The 22721-nt window shown below is 37.5% G+C and overlaps 1 protein-coding gene across 1 annotated transcript in view; it reads left to right on the top strand.

The window, feature by feature from the left end:
• The first annotated feature begins 6188 nt into the window (after window positions 1-6188).
• The window catches only part of eng (endoglin), a 36708-nt gene continuing 20175 nt past the window's right edge, over window positions 6189-22721 (top strand). The window contains exons 1-3 of the mRNA XM_008424390.2: window positions 6189-6315; window positions 7337-7495; window positions 22158-22306. Coding sequence (XP_008422612.1) covers window positions 7438-7495; window positions 22158-22306 — 207 coding nt within the window. The 5' untranslated portion in view covers window positions 6189-6315; window positions 7337-7437. The remainder of the gene's footprint in view (window positions 6316-7336; window positions 7496-22157; window positions 22307-22721) is intronic.

Here is a 22721-nt window from a genome sequence, read left to right as displayed (position 1 = left end):
TGATTCAAGATTTAATGATTTGATGATTAACCTAAATCTTTGAGAATGAAAGGCCTCCTTGCAACCACTCTTATCTTTAGTTCCCTTCAATCTGCTTGTTTTTTCTATGTTGTAAAGCTCTGAAAAATATATTGCATAACACAGGAGGCTGACATGCAAAGAGAAACAAGGTGATTAAATTTCTGAATATTGAACTTCAGTTTTGCTTTTGTCAGAAATCACACTCAAATCTTCGTTTCATAGTTCAAGCCTAAAAGTAAAATGCTAAACAATGAAACAGGAAATTGAGGAACAAAAAAAAAGTTCAATATTTGAATTAGTCAGGCAACAGAAAAAAAATAAAAGGATTAGCTTGGTGCCAATTCAGGATTAAAGTGAACATACTGACCCTTCCTGTGGGTTGGAAAGAAATTTGCCCTTATAGAGGGGGAAAAAAAGAGTAATATTTTACAATGTTCTTCATCAGACAAGATTTATTTATTCATCACTGAACACATTCGTATTACAGCCTTTTTGTAAAATCCTTGACAAATGCATTTTGGATGCCCCAGTCTAACATGTAAAAAATCTTACAGTTTGACGAGATGAAAAACTGAAGTAATGTTTTGTGCATATTTTAAAGACGTTGAATATATTGAATATTTATGTATTGAATTTATTAAAGCATGACTGTCATCTGATGAGGCACACATCTCAGAGAAATCTGACTCTTAAAGCTGAATAAGTACTCCAATAGTCTACATTTATAATTCACCAAAACAATGTACTTATGAAGCTTACTGTTACAGATATTGGCAGCAAAAATTCATGACGCACATTTGGTGCATTATGTTTCAGCTTTGGAAACGTGCTTCATGCATTCAAGTGTTGCTTTTGAAATATCACTACAGTTAAGGGTTAATTTGCTGCAAGTGATTATTTCATGTCAAAGTGTTTTATGGTAAGCATGGGAATTGTTCAGGATTTGTTTTGATTTGCAGTTAAGCAACTGTAGATGAAAACATGAAATCGGGGCAGGTTGGAACAGAACCACCCACATAGTCTATTTAAAACAAGAGCTTCTAGCTGAATGTATACGTCAAGATTCATTATCTCAGAGTTTTCATTTGGGGGGCCTCCGTTTGGTTATCAACACAGGACTGATTTAACATCATCAATCTGTCATTTTCTGTGATAGACTGCCTCCGCCCATCACGTAACTAAAATCTCACTTTAATCTCACCCAAAAAAAAAAAAAAACACAGTCAACCACTTTCAAAAATGAGATGGATATTCACAAACGAGACTACTCTGCAACAAGCGCCTTATCGTTCAGTCTGCTTGGAGGACTGGAGATGCACATTAAATGACTTTGTAATGGTGATAGGCTTCTTTCCACTCGTGTCAATCCGGGGTACTTTCAGTGAAAGCCCAAGCGTGAGACCCCTCCGCCCCCTCGTCCCCCACCGCCTAAGAGGACGATAAGGAAACGAGGAAGCCGACACAGACTCTTTATTCTCTCTCAGCTCCGCTGTAGACTGGCTGTGTGCTGGCTGGCTGGCTGGCTGGCAGCATAGAGACCTAGTGGCACCGTGCGGGAACCAACGTCAGCTTGTGATGAAAGATGACGGCCGATTGTTTCCTGTTATTGAAAAAGTACTACTGGGGAGAGGAGGCTGAGTGGGGGCAGGGGGGCTCCGATGAAAGGGAATGGCACTGAAGTATTGAGCTGCTTTAAAAATGTCCTTTGGTGAGGAACGGAGGTGAATTCCAACCCTGACATTTTGCTCATCAGCTTAAATGTAAGCCCAGCGAGCTGCGTGACGAATGCAGACATTTATGTACCAGATACTTTGGGCAGGAATACGAGTAGAACAAAACTGCCCTCTCTTAGGGTTAGGTCTCATGTGAATTTGTTTGAACATGCTGCTTGATAGAATGAGGTCAGATTTGCGGCGTTAAGATGCAACATATCATCTAGGCTGAAAACACAAGACTGAATAACTTTAGCTTGCCATTTGTCACATTTGAACGTCTAAATCGGGTGTTCTTAGACTGCCGCGGTCCCTCACTGAATGCACACTGACAAAGAGTTGGCACGGTTCTGTTTCGGTTTGTGCTTTCAAATGACATAATCAGAGGTGTGACAACAACATTGGTGTCCACAGAGATGTGCTCCACCATGCTGGTTCTCACCTCGGTGACTATCTCCTTTCGGGCCAACCGCAGAAAGAGGGAGACCCAGCCACGTTATAAATATTCTTGGAGACTCGTTAAAATATTTCTATGTTTATCTTTTATTCAGTTTTCTCCTCTACTAAAAGGCTTTGTGTAGTTGACTCAATGGGAATATGGCTTCTCCGAGTCCTTTCATAGTGGAAAGGATGTTTTGTCTACCCTTTTGCAGCTGCTTTTTTTTCTGTGATGGTGAAGCAGCCAAAGAAAAACATTGCTCCCTGAGAACTTCAAGCTTTTTGTTACATCAGAAAAATAAAAACTAAAACTAAAAAACAGTGCAGATAAAAAAAAATACAGGGCCTTGAAAACATTCATTCTCTTTAGCTTTTTCATATTTTGTCACCAGCACAAATGTTTTAAAAAAAAATATTATTATTATTATTATTATTATTATTATTATTATTATTATGTGGCAGAACACAAAATGGTACAGAATTGCAAAGAGGAAGTTTTTCTAAATTTACCATGAATAAAATGCGTGGCCAGGATTGCATTGGGTTTTATTTGTGGGTGTCAAAATAGAAGGGGCTAAACACAAATGCAAAATATACTTCGCAGACTTTTTGTAAAAAAAAAAAAATAAAAAATGCATTCCCTTTCACTTGATCATTTACATTTTTGTATTGGTTTATGTCCCACTGAATCATAATAAAAACCCTAGGTCTAACTTGACCAGCACCCCTCCTGACCCCACTAAGGGACAAGGGTGTAAAGAAAATGGATGGATGGATGGATGGAGGTCTAACCTAATTGTTAAATATTTTCAAATATCACACATATTAATGCTGGAGTAGGTAACTTTTACTTTAAAAAAATATTTATTTTTTTACATATTTGTTAAAACTCACCATCTGCTGATGAGATGGATGTTTTGTTGAAAATAAAAAGTATTCTTCCTCTGCTGTTCTATAATTGTACAATGAAATTATCTGTTCTGAAAACAAATAATCTTATTCACTCTGACCTCTCCTTTTCTGATGCTGCCACTTTTAGTTTTTATAATTTTAATTGATCCATGTTCAAAAACACTATAATTTTTGTCTGATGGACCGACTCTTAATTATCTCCTACAATTTAGACCTGCAGTGGTATAGCTGCAAAAATTAATTAATTTTTTTTCCAGAATTTAATTTTTGTCTGGAACTGAAAGCTGTGAGTCAGTGGATATTTTTGTATGTTAAAAAAAAAAAAGCGGCAGCAATACCTGCTAACCCATTTTCACTAATGGACTCACTAATATCTCTGGCTTATGAATTGCAAGTATAGACCATAAAATATGGCAATGACCTTTAACTGATAATAGGTGTGTAATTTTCTATAATAGCTTTGTAATTGCACAGAAAATGCTCGCCTGAGGGATACAAAAACTCACTTCAAAATTACAAGATCACATGTGGGTCTGAGGACAATAGAGTGCCAGAAATGAGAACTGATGGAACAGAAGCAATAAAAGAACAGACTGCAAAAAAAAGAGCCCAGATTTTTAGCATAATCAAATCATAGTTGCTGGGGGCAGAAGATTGGAGGAATTATTTTGAGAAAAAGCACGTAGACAAAAAAAAAAGGAAAAGAAAAAAGCTCAACCCTTTTGTCAACATTCCAACCAATAATTTCAAACTGTAACATGAGAGGTGGCAACAGGAGATCATTATAATACAAACTTGCCACAGGCTGTTAAATGAGGTTGCAGCTGACATTATTATTGTTATGGCCTACAGGGTAATGTGAGACAGTTTTCTTGCAATGTAGCAGAATGTTGCTAATCATTTTCAAAACCTATAGATGCACACAAATTTTTTGGTACCCTGACGGCTTATTACAAAATAATTAATATGTCATGAAAAGCGATGCGGTTAAGGTCTAATGTACACTGGTCCGCCTTTTAGTATTTGGCAAAGTAAACAAACAGAATTATGAATACTTAAATTTTTACTGCAGGTCTTTTACTGCATATGGTGAAAAGGCATGGGCAGATTTGTGCTACCCCTATAGAGACTCAATCCTCACATTTTAGAAGTATTTGCAGAGAAAGGAAAAGTGAAAGCTCACCAAGGACCTCAGAAAGAAGTATATAGAGATATCCATAATGCAAGTAAAGACTAAAAATCCATTTCCAAACAGATAAATTTCTCTGTGACTGTAGTTACTAATGCTATCAGAAGATATAGCGTTCAATGGACTGTGTAAGCAATCCGGTTGATCAGATTGAAGGTGCAAATGATGGATAAAAAAGAGCCATTCAAAAAGCCATTCAAAGAACTCCAAGGCCAAAATACTTAATGCTGATTTCAACATGCATTACATTTCGAATCATGCTGGGCTCCATGGAAGAAGTTCAAGATCCGGGAGGGCTCCTCCACTGACGGAAAAACACAAAACAGACATACTGGAGAAGGAAAAAAAAAGCATGTTGGCAAGGCCTAAAGGATCTGGAAGGATACCCTGATGAAACAAAAACAGAGCTTTTTGGCCAGTCATGTTGTAGCTATGCTTTCAGGAAGGAAGGTCCGATATTTCAGGTAGAAGAACATGACACATGCTGTTTTGGGGATGATTTCTCACAACTAGCATTGGCCAAGCTGAATCTGCGCTGGACACCTGGAGCTAAACATATTGTCAGAAGGTTCATTCTCAGTCGCTGGTTATGAGTCTCCTAAGAATATAAATAGAATATATTGAGCAATAACATTTACTCACTCAAGAATGCCCTCAGTAACCTCAGATTAAATTAATTCAACATGAAACTTTTACAGGACAATCTGAGAATTGCAGAGTAGAGATGCTACCCTTCAAACCTGAGAAAGTAACGAGGGCTGGCAGATGAGAAATCCCATTGTTTGTTGGTAGTGATTGCTTGCAGAACGTACAGAATGTATACGTATATATATATATATATATATATATATATATATATAATTTAAAAAATAAATTGTGATGTGTAACTAAATCATTAACACAAAGAAAAGTTAAGTTTTCAATATTGACTTGACAGCATATTATATGAAGCAACTTTTACCAGCTTCATTTTTTTTCTGCAGATGAGGCCAAATGTAATTCTTTCTACCTCTAAAACATTTTGTGTGTTTCACTGAAAAGAAAAAAACAGAGTTACAATGCAATGGAAAAATAAAAATAACACAGCAAAAATAAATATATCATATTGTAGATCACATAAACCCTAAGGTTACAAGGTATTTTGTAATTTTTAAGTGCTGGCTAATTTTCTCCTGTTGTCTTTTTTCATATTGAAAGCTCATAAAATGTTGTCACATTTTACTTTCACAAAACATTTTTCCAGAACTCAGATGACAATGTTTGTCTCATTGGTTTAGCTGTTTTTTGTGTGTTGTTTTATGCAAGAATGTGCATAAAAAATGCATTTTATATATTTTAAAAATGTTAGTGTCATTTTCATAAAAATTTACTAATTTCTATTAATTTTACTGCTAAAACATGCAATAATATATAAAACTAAAAACAATTAAGGTTTTTTTTTTTACAGAATGAACAGTAAGATGTTTTAATGAGAGTATAAGAGGAACCTTCTTTTATCCTTAGTAAAATTCTAGCTAATTTACATACCTTAAAAGGAAATTGAAGAGACATTTGTAACAATAGCTATTACTAATTCAGAGGACGGATGCCCAGCTCTCGCCAAATAAAACCTCTGTGACTCACTGATGTACCTTATGTGTTAGAAAAACCCATCATATTTAATTTTGTTGACACCAAACAACCTACTCCTTCAAACTTGATTGTATTCAGAGGGATTGAGAGAATTGTTCTGCTTACTGTCTCATTTGTTGATCATTATAATGAACTGAAGGGAATTAGTTTTTTTTTCTCTCTCTTTCTCTTCTTTAAATATTCCCTTCTGTTCACAAGGGCTTAACATGTGTTTCTGTTCTCAGAAGCAAAAAAATAAAAAAATAAATAAAGGATCCTGTGGGAGGGGTACAGAAGTCAGTCAGTACCGCCCCGGCAGAAACAAAAACTTTGGAAAGTCCACACATCGTCACTTTGCTGAATGCAGCCACATTCCCGTCAGTGGATTACAAAGTCTAACTATTATTCAAGAGAGCCACCTATTTCCAAACAGTAAGTTTTGATTTGTTTGCTTTCATTCTTTCTCGTTGCTGTTATTTTCCCTGAAAGCTTAGAGGGCAGAAGCCAGTATTTTTTTTTTCCTTGACTCTGCGCCAGTTTATTATATATCAAAACAATTTACTGGGGTTGTGTATCTGCAGATCATGTCTTGGGATCGTCACATATTTTACTTGTAAAAACAGAAACCTATCGATAAAAAATAAAAGGTGGGAAGCTATATCTGTTAGATATTCTCTGAAAGTCCCAACTGCGGCTCACCATCAGGGCTCAGTTCAACCAACAAAAACGCTCTTAAATTGTCTCTATATTAGCAGTTCAGTGCTTCAGTTTTTCTTTATAGTTTCTTTTATTTTTAGTTTTTTTAAAGGTCTTACAGTGTGATGTTCGGGGAAGTAACAAGGCTTTCTGTTTTCCTTGGACCAACATAAACAGTTTACACAGACTCTTCCTTTCCCCTCTATATGAATTATATAACAAGAACAGTCTCCTTCTTATCTGATCTCGGCATTGTGGTATTATTTAAAGACAACGATGCCGCGGAGCTTCCTGAAAGAGTTCGCCAGACGTTCAGTGACCAGCAGATAACCTCTGGGTTCAGACCCTGATTGTGCATCGGGAAGACGGGCAGAAATGTTGCCTCACTGTCTTATGAGTAAATTCCTGTTGGCCATGCTGTTTAAGTGACCAGTGACCTGTCTATTTTCATGGTTTCATTGTTCAAATTTGGTTTTGTTTTTGATGGACACATACTTGGGATTTTTTCAGAGGGAGACATGTGCTCTTCTATTGTTCCTATCAATTATAAATCATGTTTATTTTTGCAGCAGAGGCTATTTTTGCATTGCGACATTAGCATGACACGTTCCTAATACAATGGGACGATGACACTTGGAGACATCTCATCAATTACCACATTTCTCTACCGGTTCCCTCATTTTTTTAAGTTTTTTTTTTTTCCTCCTGACCTTTCCACCTTCTAAGACTGCAATTATCTGTTCTTTCACTGCCACAGTCATTGTCTCGCCTGCCACCGGACAAGGACACTTGAACCACTGACCGAGCACCTTCACACCGCAGAGACTGAGATCCCGCGTTTACAGAAAATTTTAAGCGATGGAGGGACACCTGATGAGATTCACTCTGCTTCTGTGCATCGCCCTTGCAGCCTCCTGTAAGTCTGACCGGCTAATATTTATTTCTCTCACCTTTTACATTTTACTTTCTTATCTAAGTCTTTCATTTATGGAAATAAAGCAGCCTGAAACTTTAGGCAAAAGGCCAGTGTATTTAGTCAACGTTGAACCTTTGAGTGACAGTTCTGTCAAACTAAAGTTCAGAGGCAGATATTAATCTCGATTTGTTCCCTTCCTTGACGTCATTTTATTCTGAGAGCATAAAAGTTCCTTCTGTAGTTGTCCATCAATTTGCAGAGGCAGACAATGCACAAAATAGCTCCTTGTGAATAACTACTCGTGAAAGACGTCCCAGCAGAATTGGTCTTGTTCCAAACAGGATTCTTTACTGTCAGGTAACTGGTGGCGGGGGGGGCATTTGTTGGCTTTATTGCTTAGAAAACCGTTTTTCTTCAAAATCTGTCCAAAGACACAGGAAAACATGTGGATACTGATTTAATGTAATCCTTCCCAGTTGCCCCTCATCCATCAGCCCGCCTGCTGCGGCTGGCTGACCGTAACAGATTCAAACCAGTAATCCCCACAAGGTATTGAAGATAACGACACCCTACCTAACCCAGTGAGCCAAAAATCAAGCTTCTGAGACTGCCCTGAATCATGCTGCCACGTATTTTCCAACAGTGAGATTAATATCCAACACTCACAACCATGTCAATAGTAAAACTAGGCCTAACTTTTTGCAGCGTTCCAGATCTGCTCATTAAGTTTTAGAGATAACAAATTTACAAGTTCATACAGTGTTTACTTGCTCTTTAAATTCATGGACAGATACTGTTGTTTGTGGAGAAAGTTTATGTTGAAGATTGCCTCAGCAGCAGGTAATAAAAACCCAGAAACTTATTTTTCCACTTTAGTTCTTTGTCTTGGACTCACTGTTTTTAAGATGACTATTGAATAAAGAACAGCTTAAAAGCCTTAAATCCCTAAAATGGTTAATAAATGGGTAACTTTTTCAATCTCTACACGTGAAATGCTTGTAGATACATAGATGGAAGGTGACAATGAGACAAAGTGCGAAAAAGTTCACATTTTCACTTTTGTAGCATTTAATGTCACTGTTTCATTTTAGTCTTTGACAAACTGTATCTGATTTATCAAAACTATTTATTAAAAGAAATAACAGAGGCCGACTCTTGTCCGTGAATGTGTAAATGTCATAGCAACAAGCATGCTGCCACTGTTTAATGTGCTTTGACATTCACTGTTCCCACAACAGATTTCTTGGATTTTTTTTTTTTTTTTCTTTTAGTTTTGCTTGAAGTTGCAAGTGCTGGATGTTTTGCCTCCACATTCAAAGGTCTTTACACATACCAAAAAAAAAAATAAAATAAAAAAGCAAACAAACCAAAAATAAATAAGCAAAGCGACATTTTCATCATTCTTTTCAGACAAACATAAAGTAGACACAAAGCTGTTAGATTTTTTTCTTTTAGAAAACCAAGCCTGCATACACAATCTGGCTCCAGTACTGACCTGCTGTATTACAAATCACAGAATTTCCTTAGGTACTAAGCAGCCTCTCAGCGTGGTGCTGCAGGCATGGATACAGCGTTGTACTTTAGCCAACTGGCAAAACCTGTGGAGAGTTTGACCTTATGTAGTTTCACTGCAGGGGATCAGTCTCGCTTTCTGGTGCTGCAGCTTGCAAGGAGCTGTTTAGTTCAGTCCTAATTGCCTGTATGACGCATAGTTCTGAACCCAATATCCGTTTTTTTTTTCCTTTCTTAAATGAGGCTCTAGGGATCTTCTTTTTCCCCTTATTTGTGCATCTGCCAGAGCAGCTTTAGGTGAAGACCCAAGGGGAGCTGGAACATTGTTACAGCGGTATATTCTGATATTGTGCTCTGGATTTCTGAGACATTAATCAAAACATTGATGAGACACACACACACACACGAGAAGCTGTATCTCGTTCATTGTCTATTTGTCTTTTTTTTTGTGTGTGTCAAATGAGTTTGTCATTTTTCAGACATGTCTCCTGGGCTTAACGCTACTTTTTTTTTTTTGGTTTCACGAGCGTGAGCTGTGTCACACCACAGCCAGGCACGTCTTCTCAAAATGGTATTTTTCCAGACCGATAACGAATATGGAAAGGAATTCTGAGCACATACAACATATTCAAAGGGTTTTTTGTTGTTGTTTTTTTTTTTACAAAAACCCAGTCAGCTGTAACTGTGACTAAAAACAGATATTGTGAAAAGCTGCTAAAAAGAAGTAAACACAGAAAAAAACTTAAAGTAAATCAAAAATAGCCTGCAGCCCCCCCACAAATCCCATGACATACTTGGCCAAAGCAGTACTGTATTGTGTTTTCCTTCAGCTCAGGCCTGCTTTAGCTTTTTGTAATCTTTTTATATGTTCGACCATGCTGTCATCTATGACGCATGACTATAAGCAACAGCTACTCTTAAATTCGCAGTTAACTTTACCCTAACACTTCACTGAAGGATGGGGATTTGGATCCTATTTTGTATAATAAATGTGGGACATATTTTAAAAAAAATTTAATGTCATTGAAAAGTTCATTTATTTCAGTAACTAAACTCCCCAATAGTGACACACCCAAAGCCTTTATTTCTACTGATTATGAGAGCAACAGTAAACATTTAAGATTTGAATGTTGCATTAAACCAGTACAAAACAATTTTTAATGCAGAAATGTAGACTTCATTAAAAGTATGTTTAAAACTTGCCTGAAAGTTATTAGTTACAAAAAGTACTATTAGTCTGACAACTGAGATTCATCAGGAACACATTTTTCTATTGAGTATAAAACTGTGCTCAATAGAGATGTAGTGATTTTCAAACACTATCACTCAATCAGTAAACTGACCAACAAAAGTAAGCCTGAGCTTATGTGATGTTAGTCCAGTTTTTCTTCTTAAACCTGAAAATGTTCCTCTCTGCTCAAATGAGTCAGATTTCTCTCGTCTCGTTAGCAACTTATCCGTAATCTCGGAGTAGATTTTTGCAAGGCTTCAATAAAAACAGCCATTATTAGGCAGGTCTTAGCTTCACTGCACTGCCTCCCTGTGGGACTAATTTTGTCAAAAGTGTTGCTGTTTTAATAGTCTTACAAGCTTTAGCCAGCAGGTTTGTTTCTAAGCGCATTTAAGTCACAACATATCTGATATCTTCAGTAAACAATTGTTTTATAAGTATTAGATTACACAGACTGATGATCACACTTCAGCAGCGGTGTGTGTTCACACTCCGTCTTAACAGATGATTTGATATGTCATTATTTTGTTTTTAAGAGAAAAATGGATTAAGAAGTGATCTTGGTGTCTATTTGGTTTGGCTATGAAGAATAACCAATAAGTGCCAAAGCAGCTATTTACAAAATTAGTAATTTTGATCGAAATTACCAGTCGGAGCGCCACCTGATTATCAGGAAATAGTTGTCAAATAGTTTTTTAGTATTCGTTATTGTTTTATGAATGCCTGTGTGTTGAGGTTTGCAACAGCAGCTTTTTAATGTTTCTAAGCCATTCAGTGAGTTAGAAACTAACAAAAGTATTTTGAAGTCTATTCTCTGACTTTAGACACATCCTTACACAGCGCAGCTCAGTATTTTCTTCAATAATATATCCTGCACTATAAATATCCAGTAAAACAGCCCTGCAAATATCTTAAAATACTCTTGCTCAAACATGAAGAAGCTTCTAAAGAGTAACATGCAAATCATTACAGTTTCACCAAAAGGAGCTTAAATCAAAATGTTCTAGTTTGTGTTTTTACTCTACCAGCGCAAGGCTTTGGGTGATATTCGGATTTACTGGTTTGTTGTTACATGGAAACCAGCCGCGTGCCAACTCCTTAGCAGACAATTTTCCGATTATGTTTTTCAAACTAAGCACAATAATCGCTATCATAAAAGCTAGCTGTGGTAGTTGGACAGATTTACAATTATCTTTGCGTCTGACTGAAGACTTTGTGATTATGCACTGTGTGTGAAGCGTTTCCTGGCTGGGAAATAGTGTTGAACATACCCCCTGCTGCAGCAGCTTTCCCAGAGGGACATCAGGCTTCATGATGTTAACTGCCAGACCTCCTGCTGCATTTTTGCCAACCCCGGAGTCTCCCGCCACGGACTGAGGGAAAAGTACAAAAGTGATTAGCCTGCCGCTGGAAGAGGTTGGAGGGGGGGTGGGGGGGGAGGGGTTGGGGAGATTTGAGTCTGAAAATGGACCAAAAGAGAGACGCAGGGCTAGACAGACACACAAACAGAGATAAGAGAGTTCATAAAGGCTGATTCATGGAGACAGTGAGGAAGTGGGGGGTCAAATTTTTGTGACCGTCAAAGAGCAGATAAGTGGAAAGATTTAGGAGGAAAGAAGGAAATAGATGGGGAAAAAAAAAAAGAAATTTAAGAAACAGGACAAGATTAAAAGAGTGTCAGATATAGGGGCCAAATGAACGTATTAAATCACAAAAAGTGACAGAGTAATCAGACAAATGAATGATAAAACCAGACTCAACCCAGGACATTTTGGCCGTCTACAATCGACAAGGTAACAAAGAAAAATAAAGAAAGCCGACATAGGTTTCTCAGAAGTCGAGCTGTTAAAAATGACTTTGTGAGTCAAAACAGTCGACTTCCCCTGTTTGACTGTAGTGAGCCAGCTCAGCCTGCAGTCAGACTGGGTGGCAGGGAGACGCGACCACTTGTCGCTGCCTCAGACCGATTTCAATCTCCTACAATGTTATGCCCCTCCCGAATAACAATCCATTTCTGACTGCCTTTCTTTTCCACTGTTTGAATTTTTAAAAAAGCAGTGTGAGGAAGCCTCACCAACCTTCTGTTCTTTTTTTTTTTTTGAAAATGTGTTTGAGAGATAAACACTTTTTAAAGATAATTCTAACATGACTGGGTGGGTATTAATACTATACATGTAAATAAAAGAAAAAAAAGTTTCTTAGTGAGTGATAAAAATAATCCTTGGTTAGTGGAATCAGAAAAAAGCAGTAAAAAAATGACATACACAACTGTTTGGCACAAAATTACTTTAACATCATAACTTCTTAGAACTGAAGCAGACTTCATTTAGTTTATGAAAAGCAGATATATTGACCCGTAGTTCACCGAATTGTTTGATTTCACCTTAATGCAATTAAGGAATTAATTTCCATATCTTGAACCCTTGGGTGCAGGGCTTTTATTATGCTCCTGCATGCGAATTGAATGGCTCATTTGGAGCGGTTGAGATAAATACGTCGTCTGCATGGCGGCCACTTGTGCCCATGTCAACATGCCCGCTGTCTGTGAAGATAAGGCATGGAGTTATGTATCCTTATCTGAACGTCCATCTGACCTGTTCAAACCCAGAGGTACACACAAACACTGGAAATGTGCAGCTCATGCTTATTAGAACAGACATTTAAAGGAGCATTACTGATGGGTGAGCTAATTGAAAACACATAAAAATGCCTGGTCGGGATTTTGCCTGGACAATTAAGAGTCAGTGTCCTGTTATTTGCATGATCTAAATTCAATTACAATTAGTATCTGGCAATATGTTTAAAATTAGCTTCTCAAAATACTCCTATATTTAACCAAACCACTAATTTCCATTTTAGAGACATTACCGAAAGTAGAGGTGATGTTGGTTTTCAAAAAAACCAAAATGATAATGCAGAAAATGCATACAAAAGAAAATTCAGTTCTAAGCGCATACCCTCAGTCCCCTGAGTGTTATCCGGGAGGCACTTTGTTAGCGCATGGCCTTCACGTGAACTTATGCTTATGCACACAGTTATGCTGTTATATTCATACTGTTAAAGACTATTCACACATTAGAAATGGCCAATCCAAATCTGTACATTTCTTTACAGACATGATTTCTCACGTGCTATTTCTATTCGTGCATTATACAGCTTTCAGTTTTTACTCATGCAAGGTGTCATGACCTCTGATAGTTGCCTCTGGAATTAATATGTGCTCCTTTAAACAGTTCTTTAAATCAGGTTAAATGCACATGATCAAGTGACCTATCAGTCCATTATATTCGCAACCAAAGCATCAAGGCTTTCCATCATCGAGATTTTTGTCGCCTCCTTGTCGGATTATTTTTATTGGTGAAATTTTTTTTGTGCATACAATTACATTTTTCATTCGGTGTGCTTTTGGTATCATTGCAGAGTTTCTCTCTCCCCGAGGTAAGCTTGATTAATCAAACACATTAATTTACCGTCAGGATGCACTGGCATGGAAATCGTGCGGAATGAAAACCTTGAGGAAAAATGACAGTTTTGTAAAGAATTTACACAAGAATAGAAAATCAAAAATGCATGAGAAGATTTAATTATTTATATTCAAAACACCAAATATGGAAGTTATTGCTGTAAAAATTTTCTAATACACCATTTATTAAAGGTACAACACTTAGGCAGGCACAATATGATACAAATTTATTATGACGATATCACTATATGCAGTGTTGATATATAAAAAAATCTATGTACATATAATTGCTATAAGCATTACCATGCATTTATGCTTTCTTTGACAGTAATATATTTTCAATCAGAAATTTCAATAAAGGTAAAATTGCCAATATGTCAGATATAAACTAATGTAAATTTTCATTCGTTCTCAAGCAATGCGACTTGAGAACAAAGTTCTATTGCTTTGCCAGTGGCTGGATAAACTACTCACTATCGGTGGACAGGCCCAGAAGGACAGGAAAGTGGATTACAGGTGTCCAGAGAAGCTGACCAGGACATAAGGAAAGCGACATCTAACAGCTGGAGAGGAGATTAGTGAGATGGAAACTAGTTAGATGTTACAATGCAGCTAGGCTCCGAACTGAGTGGCTGAGGGAAAAGCATTAACACGTACGAAGTGAAAAATGAGCACATTTGGATCTACACCGAGCTTGGACACAAAACGATTTACTAAGAAAAAGCAGAAGAATAACACTAAGATAAACTAAATCTGAAAAAATATGCTTATTGCATATAGTGAAATGCTTTTTTTGCTGTCGAGTTGATGCTAGCAACCATTTTAGCTGAGCTGCTCAGACAGTGAACCCGCAGTTCACACTAAAACAATACAAAGAAAGTACAATTTAAAAATGTAATACATTCACTTGGGTTTATTTACATATTATTCAACAGTGTCGTTTATTTGTCTTTATTATCGAGCTTTTATTGGCATCATAGCAATCAAACTCTTCTTAAAAAGGTTCAACAGGAATTTTGACAGTTTCTTTGATGACGATCATCAAGTCTCTGAGGTCGCAAAGCCATTAAAGAACACTCTAATATTGAGCTGCTTTTGTAGACTCAATAACAAAGTGACTTCAGGATCATATCTGTCCAAAATGCTAACATTACTTTGAGTCAGAAGAAACACATTGGCAAATTTAAAAGGTTATTATAAACCTAAATCAGTCTGTATGGATAATGTTGCGCATAACTGTGGGTATATATCCTTGGAAAAAAATTTGGCAATGGTAAAGGTGAAAATTAGTTTAAGATTCAAAATGTTTCTACCTGCCTTGCCCTGAAAATAAACCTTGAAAAATGAACTCAAAATTCAACAAAACCCAACACTTTCCCTCCCCAAATTCCATTAAGCATGCTCTCTAAATCCTCCCTAAATGTTAAGATTTCAAAATTACAAATTTTATATTCAATTTAAACCACCGGGGACTCACTGGAGTAGGCGTGCTGGTTTATGAAAGCACTAGTGGGTGGTTCCTGTTGATTCAGGTGCCACTCTAGTCTATTTGTTTTAAAAAAAAATCTAAAGTCTGTGAGTCTGCTTACAGTAAATCTGTGTAAGGATGATGTGATGGAAGAATCATCCCTGTATTGTCTTTATTCACGTCAATTTATGTGATATGTTAGGGAGCACAATGTCGAAACTAGTGAGAAAGGCTTGACGGATTATTCTAATATCGGCTCATGCACTATTACTACATCATATCAAACAGTCAAACTCTGGATACTTAATAATCCTTTTTACAGATGCTTGAGGGAATAAAGTAACAGTTTTGCTGGAACTCTCCCTCTTGTCCAGACACTTTCATTAGTTAAACAGTAAAAATGAAATCATGAACATGAAGCTGTCTCATAAATCTTACTGTAAGATAATTCAAAAGCCTCTATGCTCAAGAAGGCGGAGGGAGTTCTGCGCGATACACGTTGGTGTGTGCTGTCACTTTCTTGAAGCCTTCATTATGAAGCCTCTATCATATAGGAAATCATTAATATTTGCTGGCAGAAATCAGTCATGGAAAACAAGGTAATCTCTGTTGGCTCAACATGAACCATATGTTAAACGAAAGCTACATCAATCTCAAATGATTGGAAGCAGCCACTGTGCGCCGGGTTTTCTAATGCCTCAGTCTGCTTCTGCTGCACACAGTTAGCATGAAACTTTCTAAATTAGTCTGTCTTCCCACCACTTAAATCGTAAGATGATTAATTGTTGTTTTGCGTTCTTTCGCTATGCTGTGGAAAAACGTCTACCGCACAAGTCAATACAGGAGATACACATTCCCCACAAACTGATGGTGCTTGGAATATAACAGATGATTTATGTGCGTTACCACAAGAAAATATCCCTTTTCTTTGCCTAAAACGGTTTCTCTCTCTGAAATGTCCCCACTGATAATCTCATTCGATAAAGCTGAAATGGCTAAATACTAGCAGCAGACGAGATGTAAAGTGAGGCCAACAATGCCAGTTGCTAGAGTTCAACGATGAGTCGACGGACAAATGGCTCCCAGAGGTGTAAACAGTGCTAGTGTGAAGACAGCCTGTCTCCAGAACAGCTCTCACATCCTCAGTTCCTCTCCAGTAAACACTGGTAGCAGAACTTGGCCCAAAGATACATGCATAATCATCATAAGCCATTAAACTGACAAGACTAATAAGCATTTCTTTTTTTTCTTCTTTTTTTTCTGACAGAACTTTAGGAATAAAGAATATGACGGTGACATGGTCAGGAAGCTTGTGTGTTGTATGGCGTGTGTAATGTGTAGTATGTAGGGGTTAGAGGCCAGGGGACAGTTTATGCCCCTGCAGAGCACTGATAAGAGCTTGTTTACCTTCCTGTGGATGGTCAGGCCTCAATCTACAGCTGCGGAAACGCTGGGACAATAGGTGTGTGTATATATGTGTGTGTGTGGGTCTGTGTGTGTGGAGTCAAGAGAGAAACTTGAGCCAGCCTTGAAGCTCCCCTTTTCCTCTTCAACTAACTCTGATAGGACTGCCGACCCTCCCTCCTCTTTTGCCGTCATGACTCTGTCGCCCGACCCTGGACACAAACAGTTTACTCCGTCCCCAGAGACCACAGGAGACAGTTGGTCTTGACGCTGTTCGCTATCAGGGTTTTCCCCCTCTTCTTCCCTCTCATTCCTCATTAAAAAAAAAGCTGCCGCGCTGTCCCGCTTTAACGTCTGTAGGTCTTAATTCACTCGCTAAACTGTTGGCAATTACTTTCCCCCCCACCCCACTATGATGTCATAAAAATTAAACACCAAGCTGCAGGGGGATATGCACTTACCAGATATTATCAGCAAAAGTCCAGCCAGTCTCTAATTTTTTGCAATGCTTTGACCAGATAACACTGATTTCAGTCAATTTCTTGCCTGGCCATTGCTTTTCTGTGCAAATCGGCTCAAAAAAAATGTCTCACTTCCAGCACAGTCCCTCTGTCCCTTGACTTAGATCGTCTCCGGAAGATTTTTGAACAGGCCAATCAGTGAACAGAAGGAGAAGTGAATGGTGATGATGTTTATCATCTAATTTTCCGGTGAGCTTCTTTGCATTGATCTTACATAGGTCATGGGCAAACATTAGGAATTGGGTAAAATTTAAAACCTCTACACAGTCCTCCTCTCTAGGGAGAAATTGCTTCTCAATAGCCAACAACCCAGAAGCTCATGCTTCATATTTTGCTGTATGAAGCAAAGTGTAGTACAAGGAGTTGGTTTTTAGTAGGCTAGTCAATTTCATTTTTTTTAAGAATACTATATCCAAAATATTTGTTCTCATTTTTTTGCCCTCAGGATGTAATCAATTATTTATTTTAGAATCAAAGATCATGTCGCACTATGTATGTGAGGAAGCAAAATAGGGTTTTACTATTTCTTTTAAAACAAACCAGATTAAAATGAATGTGACATTTTAAGCTTTCCTCGGCATCATAAAGAAGCAATTAGCACATCAAGCCTGGTTGTCGTTCCTTACTGTGAATAACAGCCTGTGATCCCTTGAAAATGTAGAACCTTACCTTTAATGCTAAATGTATACTTCTCAGCCCATTTCATGTCCGCTTCATTGAGAATCCGGGGTGATGAGAATTTTGTCATTATTACCTGCCATCTATGGTCCACTAGGACTCTCTGCAGATGTTTGGATGCAGCCAGATTTCTGTGACTGTGCTGACAGTGTGCGCCAACGGAGACAATAATCCTCTCTCTGAGTACGGTGCCAAACACGTGGCAGACAATGAAAATGACAGGTCATAATATAAGAAGCATATAAACAGCAGTGCTAGTATTTTTTTAAAAAAAGGAAAGCAAAAGAAAAAAACAGTAAGAAATGTTTTTTTTTTAATCCTCTATAAATAATATAACGTTCATTATGAGGACACAAAAGTTGCATTGATTTTCTTATCTACGTCTTTCAGATCTTCATCCACAGCATTGCTGTACATAAAGCAGTACATTATTACCTCCTAAAGGATTGTTGTGAAACTGTGTGTCTTTAATTGGCAGGTGGTTCTTCAGCTGAGCTAAAAATAGTACAAATAGGGTCGCTTGTCTGCCAGGTCCAACCAGCTCATGTTCACAGCGGCTGGAAGGTATGTGAAAGCCTTAACTCTGACATTTACAAAAGGTTGTCAACACTTCCAAATCCAGTATGTGTTATAACAGAAGTTGAAATATCAGAAGAATGAAACATAGCAATTTTGTTTTGCTCATTTCAAGTCTCCAAGTTGGCTGCTGAAGTCAGTCCCCAAAGCTGTGAGAAAGACAAAGCCGCACAATGACAAACTGATTCCAAGGTGAATCTGATTCATTGACCAACACAGAAAATACAACTACCTTTAGAGTAGCTTAACGGACACATCCTACTTTCTTTGACTTCATCTTAAAGCCTGATAATACATCTCTATTTTTGCTAACATTTGATGCTATGTAAAACATACATATGCCCATCATTGCATTGCATTTTTTCTGTACACATCCAAATCATTAATCAGAGAAAGTATAACAGCGTAAAACACAGCATTTAAGAAAGCAAAGATTTGCAGACTGAAACAAGTTAATGACAAGTCGACCTGGAGATGTCCTACGACAGCCGCAGTTGCACTAAGGACCTAATTGGTTCTGTGCACAATTGAGCAAAAACAGAAAACAGATGTTTGTCATTTCATCAAGCAGTCTTCTGTGTCCTTAAAGACCGTATCGGAGGTTAGAAAAACGCAAGCTGACACTCTTGAATAAGTATATGACCAGATGGGATTTTCATAACGCCCCTCACCCCCCGCCTCATTTCACTAATGGATTTGTGGTGTTCCAGAAAATCATGCACTTTATTGATTTTTTTCTTTTTTTTTTTTTTTTATGATCGCATGCTTTATATTTTTTATACTCTTTTATGAGCTTCACTCACTTTACTTTAAGCCTTTTACTTTGTATCCAATCATGATTGTCCAATCTAACGAAAGGAGAGTATTTCTTAAAGCGACTCTTTGAATCCAACATTATTTTATGAATCAAGTTCATTTTCTGGCCTCCTTAATGTTTATATTCACATTTACACAAGACACTTAACATCTAGATGGAAACCACTGACATCCATAAACACATCTTCTCATGGAATGGGAAATGATGGGGACTGATATAAGTAGATAAAGGGGACAGACGATGGAATGGCTCTTCTATACCTCATTTACCAGCAAACCGCTTAGCAAAGCCATTGGCATTTCCGGGGTCAAGGGAGCTAAATGAATGTTCTTCATATCCTATGGTGACTCGTAAAAAGGCAAAGGTGGCACACACATACACACACGCGCACGCACGCAAACGTTGTTACTCAGTCAGTGTGATTTATACCGGGACCTCGGGTGACAGTCATGGGCCGTTGACTCTGTCACAGCAGAACAAGAGAGAAATAACTTAATGGATGTGGATATTGAGTAACAGGCATTAATGCAGAAGGCCAGAATAACAGGAAGCGAGCCTTGACCTCTATGGCAAGAGCAGAGAAGACAGAAGGCAAATGGGCACAGATGATCCTCAGTCTTGATTTACAGCAAGAACTGCTGCTCACAGTACTAAACCACAACCCAACAGCTGCTGTGACCTTTCCCAACCCTAACCTTCTAAGTGGTTGAAAATAGGTGTTTAAATGAAACAATAAATAAACTCTGTATAAAGGAGGGAACGAATTCTTGAGCGAGACGAAGGAAACCATTTTAAAATCCCATCAATGATGTGAAATATCCCTTTTAAACCACTTCTTTTTTAATACTAATACAAGTCAATTGATCAGGATCTGTGTCTAATTAAGGTCCCCAGACAGTTTTTCACAGTGCATCTCTAGTTGCTACACATCAACAACTTGTAGTTATGTTAAAATTTGTTTTTACATAGGAAAAAAAAATTAGACAACCGATAGCTTTGTTGAGTGTGAAGCACCAGGATTATTCTTAGAAAAGGGAGTTATCTGTTGCATCCTTTGTTTTATTTGTTGATGACAGTTATTTTTTTCTGAAAATGCTGCCCTCATGCACAATTTTTAGACCATTCAACAAAGTAAAAATATCTACACTAAAATACCCAGTACCATAAAGGAAGAATGACTGACTAATAGCGGTTTAAAGGGGGGCAGAAAATGCAGAACTGAAAGTAAATCTTCTAATATTTTAGAAGAAGGATTTGGAAATCTATAGAAACTTGGAGTCTTTTATTCTTCTCACTCTGAAACATGGTAGTATTTAAATTGAGCTCTGACCTCAATTTAAATAGTGAGTCCATATCGCTCGGAAAAAACATTGCGTTTCTTGACAAGGAGAGATGTTTGTCGAATAATAATCAACGCATGTCATTTTGATGACAAGTCAAATGATTAAGCAATTAACCTGTTTGAGTTACTATGGGAAAGATTTTCTTATGTGCCTCATTTCGACTCAACACCATTGTATTTTATTTCTAACTTGTGCAACACAGAAACGTTCTAACTTTTTTTAGTAAATGGAAGACAAAAAAAAAAAGTAAAAAAGTAAATTGCATACATCAATATCAAATATCACATTTCAACCCCCTTGGGTGCAATTATAGCTGCATGGCGTTTGGACTCATGCACATTCCAGCTTTCCACATTCAAAGACTAACATTTTTGCCGTCTTTAGTTTTTTTTTTATTTTATACCTTTTACCACATATCTTTCTAAAACTGCCTTCATTTAGACCCATCCATTTTCCTATCCCCTGCTGTAGAAAACCATTCCCACAGTCGGATTCTGCCAGAATGGGGACGCTGTGTTCAAATAATTTGAAGTTTTACCTCACAGATGACATTTTGCAGATGAGCCAAAAAAAAAAAAAAAAAAAAAATCTCCTCTCAACAGAGAATCTTTGTCCAAACATTTGCTTTTCTTTTTCTCTTTGGTAGAAATTCATGTCTTGGTAAATTTCCAGTTGTGTCTTATTCTCTGATCTGTTTTTGGATGATGTATTAAACTAAGCTCTGTTCAGGGCTTGGATATTGCTTTGTGGCTTTCATTGCATGCAAGTGATCTCTAGTTATTAAATATGTAACTTCTAAAGACACCTCGTTGTACTGTTTTTGATTTATGTGACATGAAAATGAACCACACATTGCAGATTTCTATGTCTGTGTCTCTCTTAATGCTATTCCTACAATCTCTGGTTAAGAACAGAAGTAGGACAAGGCAGCATGGTAGAGTTGATTCATTTGGATAAAAAATAAATAAATAAACACTTTACTCTTTTACACCAAACTCTGAAAAGAAAAATAGTTTGCCGGGGATTTTGTCCCTGACAACCTCGGACAGGTTGGAGCACACTCACACTCTCGCTCTAATTTAACACAATAGAATACACACACGCACGCACACATCGCCCAGGTCAAACGGCAAGCATTTATAACCAACCTCACCCATGACCGCACAGCCTCGGCCCGATTAATTCAGCCTCCAGAGACATGGATCCTCAGGTTAAACAGCAGCCTCGTAGCAGTGAGCCAAGTGAGCAGTCTTGATGGATGACTGCGGCTCAGAGTCCTGACGTGTCTGATAAACGTGGAGCGGCTGATATGTTTTTAAACAATGTAGTCCTACCCACACATTTAACATCCATACGCTGAAACCAGGGAAAAGCTTTCAGGATGATTAATAACAATTTTAGCTCTTTCCAGGCAGGGGATCTGTAATACAGAGGGGCTGATCTATCTGTTAAATGATAGCTTTCTGGCTTTCATACGCACAGGTTTTCATTCAGCCGGTATGCCAAAATGTGACAGCACTGTTGTAGATGGAGTGAAAATCTTGACAAGAGAATACAATGAGTTCTACGCTTATGCGGGAGACAAAAAAATAAAAAAAATAAAAAATACTGCTGACACTGCATGATCATTTACATTTGATTTCTTTCAGCATCAATTCAGACATGCCAACCGCAACAACAACAACAACAACAACAACAACAGGCGTTCTACGTGAGAGAGATGCTGATGGGCTGTTGGACCGATTTTGTCAGAGGAGACAATGCGGAGGTCCACATCCTCAACCTGATGTGGACCAAGGTAAGACTGTCTGAGTTGCACGAAACTGAGATCACGTATGAGCAAATCCGAACAAGTCAACCATTATGCCAACATGAGCGGAATGCAAATACACCATCGCAGTATTTTGGGCAGAAATGTCTTATAAACAGCTCAGTCAATCTGTGAAATAGACTTAAAATTCAGTCAGCAGGTGAATACAAGATTATTATTGCTATATTGAAAGCTTGCGTCAGAAAAATGAAATCTATATTTGCTGCAGCTTAAGGCGATTCGTGTTCTGGCAGTTGGATGTTTTCATCAATTAGCAAAGTAAAATAAATACAAAAAATATATATTTCATTGAAACATTTTTTTTTCATAGTAAAATTAAAATAAAATCTTTTTAGGATCAAAATAAAAACAAAATTACTGGCAAAAAAAAAAGAACTGTATA

This window comes from Poecilia reticulata, linkage group LG12 (assembly GCF_000633615.1).
Source record: "Poecilia reticulata strain Guanapo linkage group LG12, Guppy_female_1.0+MT, whole genome shotgun sequence".
Taxonomy (NCBI): domain Eukaryota; kingdom Metazoa; phylum Chordata; class Actinopteri; order Cyprinodontiformes; family Poeciliidae; genus Poecilia; species Poecilia reticulata.
This window is presented reverse-complemented; position numbering and strand designations above follow the sequence as displayed.